Consider the following 5,127-nt stretch of genomic DNA (forward strand, 5'->3'; position numbering starts at 1 on the left):
CCCAGGGATGGGGCCTCCTCCCCTGCCCTGGGCAGCCTGGGCCAGGCCCTGACAACCCTTGCCAGGCAGGAATTGTTCCCCAGATCCAACCTCAGCCTCCACTTATGGTCAGATAGAACTTCCTGTGTCCCATCTGGTGCCCAAGGCACCTTGTCCTGTTGCTGGGCTGCACTGAAAGGAGTCTGGCCCCATCCTTTGGACCCAACCTTTGGATATTTGTAAGCACTGGTAAGGTCCCCTCTCAGTCTTCACTTCTCCAGGCTAAACAGACCCAGCTCTCTCAGCCTTTCATGGGTTGGAGGGACCTCAAAGCCCACCCAGTGCCCCCCTGCATGGGCAGGGACACCTCCCAGCAGCCCAGGCTGCTCCAAGCCCCATCCAACCTGCCCTTCAACACCCCCAGGGATGGGGCAGCCACAGCTTCTCTGGGCAACCTGGGCCAGGCTCTCCCCACCCTCACAGCCCAGAATTTCTCCCTCCCATCTCAGCTCCAGCTCCCTCTGCCAGCTGGAAACCCTTCCCCCTGCTCCCATCCCTTCCCCGGGCATTTGGGATAGGAATGAGGGATGGGAATGAGGGATGGGAATGCGGGATGGGCTGGGGCTCATGGTGCCTGCAGGTGGCAGCAGGCGTGTCACACGCTGTCACAGCCAGGGCTGGTGTTGCACAGGCAGACACAGACAGACACACGGACACCCAGACAGACACCCTCACCGTGGGTGTGCCCTGCGTGTGTCCCCACATGCCCCCCATGGCAGCTCTGCCCACACGTGTGTGCATGGCTGTGACGTATGGCTCTGTGACACACTCACAGCTCTGTGACACATGCAGACCTGTGACACTTACAGCTCTGTGACACACTCACAGCTCAGTGACACACACAGCTCTGTGACACACACAGCTCAGTGACCCACTCACACCACTGTGACACACTCACAGCTCAGTGACACACACAGCTCTGTGACACACACACAGCCCAGTGACACACACAGCTCAGTGACACACACACAGCTCAGTGACACACTCACACCTCTGTGACACACTCACAGCCCAGTGACACACACAGCTCAGTGACACACTCACAGCTCAGTGACACACACACCTCTGTGACACACTCACCGCCCAGTGACACACACTCGTGCCACAGGGCCGTGCCCCCAGCTCTCCTGCTCTCCATCCCCCGGGCAGGTTCCCACCGTCTCCTGCTCCCGCTCAGTGCCGCGTGTCCCGGGACCAGCCCCTCCTGGAGCCCCCCCAGGACCCCCAGCCCGGGGGGCTCGGCCGTGCAAGGAGACGCCGGCACAGCAGCAGTTGAGCAGCAAGTGGTTTATCCGTGGTTTATCTCGACTGTCCCCCTGGTTCCTCCTGGACTGGCGCTGGCTCCGGCACCGCCCCGGGGGGCTCTGCCCCTAGAGACCCCGGCGGGGCCCCTGCGGGCCCGTGGTGACCGTGGTGGTGTTGGTGATCCTGTTCACCTGGGGATGTACTTGGAGTGGAGCAGGTCCCAGACAGAGACCTTGTGGCCCCGGAACTTTCCAACATCCATCTCAACAGTTGTGTTTTTCAGGGCTGTTTCCCATGTTTCTTCTTTAGAGGAGTCATCTTCCTTCTCTCCTGCTGCTGACACTGTGTCCTTGTTGGAAGCCTTGACTGTAATTAGGAATTTCCTGCCCGTAGATTCTTTTTTCTTAACGAGAGTGGTGACAACTGTTGTCATCTGCTCCAGAGTTAATAGCCTTTCATGGAACATGTCCAGGAGCTCCTGTCTTTTCTCCTCGGGGATGTAGCTGGAGAAGAGCAGGTCCCACACAGAGACCTGTCTCCCCTGGAACTCTCCCATGGACATCTCGGCCGTGGTGGACCTCAGGGTCTCCTCCCAGGTCCTGTCCTGCAGGTGGGTGTGCTCAGCTTCAAGAACTGTCTCCTCTGCTCCTGGGCTTTCATCTGCCAACTGCTTGTTCTTTGCTGCTTCTGCCTTGGTGACAATGGTGGTGACCACGGTCTTCACCTGCTCCAGGGTCAGCTCTCCTGCCTGGTACAGCTCCAGCAGCTCCTTTCTGGTCTCCTTGGGGATGTACTTGGAGTGGAGCAGGTCCCAGACAGAGACCTTGTGGCCCCGGAACTTTCCAACATCCATCTCAACAGTCGTGTTTTTCAGGGCTGTTTCCCATGTTTCTTCTTTGGAGGAGTCATCTTCCTTCTCTCCTGCTGCTGACACTGTGTCCTTGTTGGAAGCTTTGACTGTAATTAGGAGGTTTCTGCCTGTAGACTCTTTTTTCTTAACGAGAGTGGTGACAACAGTTACTAACTGCTCCAAGGCCACTGCCCCTGCACGGTACAGCCCCAGGAGCTCCTGCCTCTTCTCCTCAGGGATGGAGCTGGAGAAGAGCAGGTCCCACACAGAGACCTGTCTCCCCTGGAACTCTCCCACAGACATCTCGACCGTGGTGGACCTCAGGGTCTCCTCCCAGGTCCTGTCCTGCAGGTGGGTGTGCTCAGCTTCAAGAACTGTCTCCTCTGCTCCTGGGCTTTCATCTGCCAACTGCTTGTTCTTTGCTGCTTCTGCCTTGGTGACAATGGTGGTGACCACGGTCTTCACCTGCTCCAGGGTCAGCTCTCCTGCCTGGTACAGCTCCAGCAGCTCCTTTCTGGTCTCCTTGGGGATGTACTTGGAGTGGAGCAGGTCCCAGACAGAGACCTTGTGGCCCCGGAACTTTCCAACATCCATCTCAACAGTTGTGTTTTTCAGGGCTGTTTCCCATGTTTCTTCTTTAGAGGAGTCATCTTCCTTCTCTCCTGCTGCTGACACTGTGTCCTTGTTGGAAGCCTTGACTGTAATTAGGAATTTCCTGCCCGTAGATTCTTTTTTCTTAACGAGAGTGGTGACAACTGTTGTCATCTGCTCCAGAGTTAATAGCCTTTCATGGAACATGTCCAGGAGCTCCTGTCTTTTCTCCTCGGGGATGTAGCTGGAGAAGAGCAGGTCCCACACAGAGACCTGTCTCCCCTGGAACTCACCAGCTGACACCTCCGTGGTGGTGGATTTCAAGATGTTATCTAGTCGTGCATCTTGTGTTGAAAATTCATCTCCAGTTTCCTCTGCCCCTGTCCCCACCATGTGTGGACCTCTGGCATGGGCCGTGAGGGTGGCATTTGCCACGCCTGCTCTGTTGATGCTGGTGGTGACCACAGCAGCCACCTCTTCCGTGGTCAGTATCCCTGCCCTGTACAGCTCCAGCAGCTCCTGCCGCCTCCCCTGGGGGATGTGCCTGGAGAAGAGCAGATCCAGCAGGGAAACGTTTTGCCCCTGGAACTCGCCAGCAGTGACATGGATGGTTGCAGACTTCAAGGACTTCCTCAACTGTTGCTCCTGGGCGTGCATAACCTGAACAGCTTGAGGTGCTTCCACCTCACTGTTGGGTGTCCCTGTGGGTGAGCCCAGGTCCCCGTGCTCCATCTCTGCCCCGGTGATGATGGTGGTGAGGATGGTGATCATCTCCGGGATGGACACCGTCCCTGCCTTGTATCTCCTCAGCAGCTCCTCTCTCTGGTGGTCGGGGACGTAGCGGGAGAAGAGGAGCTCCCAGACGGTGACGCTCTGGCCCTGGAAGAGCCCCACGCTGAGGGTGGTGCGGGCGGCCTGCAGGGCTTTGCGGGCCTCCTTGTTGAGCTGGTGAAGCACCGAGCCCTGGTCCAGCACGTGCAGCATCAGCAGCCCCGTGTCCGGGTCGGGCACGCAGCGGCGCAGCAGCTGCAGGTACGTGAGGTTCTCGTGGGGGTTGGGGTCGAAGCAGCTTCTCGTTTGGTTCTTGGGGTTAGAAAGAAACTGGCACATCTCCTGGTCGAAGTAGCCCCTCTGGTAGGCGACTTCCACGGGGACACGGTGGCTGAGCTGGGGGTCGATGATGCCGCCCGTGGCGATCTGGGCCTCCAGCAGGCGGATGGCGTGTTCCCTCACAATGAACTCCTTCTTCATGGCCTGGAAGAGGGAGATCTTGAGCCCGGTGTAGGGCTCGGTGTAGCCCCTCACGGCTCCTTCCGCCGACAGCAGCTTGTCATAAAAATCTCTCCCGATGAGTCCTGCAGCCAGTGCCTCTGTCACCGACAGCTTCTGGTTCCTCACGGGGTCGGTGAGGAACCCGGAGGCAGCCTGGGCTTCCAGCAGCACCAGGGCTGTACCTGGGGTCAGCAGCCCCCTCATCATGGCATCATAGATGCTCATCTTCTTGTTCATGGCCTGGATGAAGACTCCAGCTATGAAGTTACTCCCACCCATCTCCTTGTGTTCACCTGCACTCAGGTCGCTTCCTGTGTTGCTTGGCTTGTTCTGAGGGGGTCCACTCATCTCCATGGTCTCTGGGGAACAGTCCTGCTGCTGTGGGGCACCGTGTTCTCCTGAGGAGAGAGAAATAAAAGACTTGGTAAGACAGGGGTTCTTCTGCAGTTCCCAAGGTGTGTGTGAATCCACATGGAACCATCAGATCATTTTAGATGGAAGAGACTTTTGAGATCTCCAGCCCACCCATTCCCCAGCCCTGCCAAGGCCACCACTGCCCCATGTCCCTCAGCACCATCTCCAGGGCTTGGAAACCCCTCCAGGGATAGGGACTCCCCCCCTGCCCTGGGCAGCCTGGGCCAGGCCCTGACAACCCTTGCCAGGCAGGAATTGTTCCCCAGATCCAACCTCAACCTCCCCTGGCACAACTTGAGGCCGTTCCCTCTTGGCCCAGGGCTTGTTCCTGGGGAGCAGAGCCCGACCCCCCTGGCTCCAACCTCCTCTCAGCAGCTGCAGAGCCAGCAGGTCTCCCCTCGGCCTCCTTTGCTCCAGGATCAGCACCCCCAGCTCCCTCAGCTGCTCCTCACAAGTTCTCCAGCCCCTTCTCCTTCTGCTCCAGCCCCTTCCCCAGCTCCATGGCCCTTCCCTGGACACGCTCCAGCCCCTCCATGTCCCTTTTCTCACCCAAACCTGACCCTAGAATTTCAGGTGCACCATATATGACTGCCCAATGACTACCCAGCTGCAAGTCACCTCCTGCTCCTCTACCCTTAGACCATCACACTGCCTGGCTTCGTGGTGGCCACAGGAAGGCTGTGAGTGTGGTGGGACAACGGCAGCACCGGGCAGAG

The 5,127-nt window shown here is 58.4% G+C and overlaps 2 protein-coding genes across 2 annotated transcripts in view; both read right to left on the bottom strand.

Moving 5' to 3' along the window:
• The window catches only part of NRBP2 (nuclear receptor binding protein 2), a 43,985-nt gene extending 43,241 nt beyond the window's left edge, over positions 1–744 (bottom strand). The window contains 1 exon segment of the mRNA XM_010007860.1: positions 715–744. Coding sequence (XP_010006162.1) covers positions 715–744 — 30 coding nt within the window.
• A 727-nt stretch (positions 745–1,471) lies between these two features.
• On the bottom strand, positions 1,472–4,351 carry LOC104397848 (epiplakin-like). The gene is made up of 2 exons (XM_010007861.1): positions 2,408–4,351; positions 1,472–2,278 (listed from the first exon to the last, which is right to left on the bottom strand). Exons 1-2 carry the CDS (start codon positions 4,349–4,351, stop codon positions 1,472–1,474), a joined length of 2,751 nt encoding a protein of 916 aa, XP_010006163.1.
• Between the last annotated feature and the right edge of the window lie 776 nt (positions 4,352–5,127).

This window comes from Chaetura pelagica, unplaced genomic scaffold (assembly GCF_000747805.2).
Source record: "Chaetura pelagica isolate M959 unplaced genomic scaffold, ChaPel_1.0 scaffold992, whole genome shotgun sequence".
In the NCBI taxonomy this organism is placed as follows: Eukaryota; Metazoa; Chordata; class Aves; order Apodiformes; family Apodidae; genus Chaetura; species Chaetura pelagica.

Bases quoted from the DNA above. Each gene is read 5' to 3' on its own strand.
- LOC104397848 (XM_010007861.1), bottom strand. From the start codon at position 4,351: ATGGAGATGAGTGGACCCCCTCAGAACAAGCCAAGCAACACAGGAAGC. The intron at 2,279-2,407 runs GTCTCTGTGTGG...ACTCTCGTTAAG, and splicing joins GAGAGTTCCAGGGGAGACAG to AAAAAAGAGTCTACAGGCAG.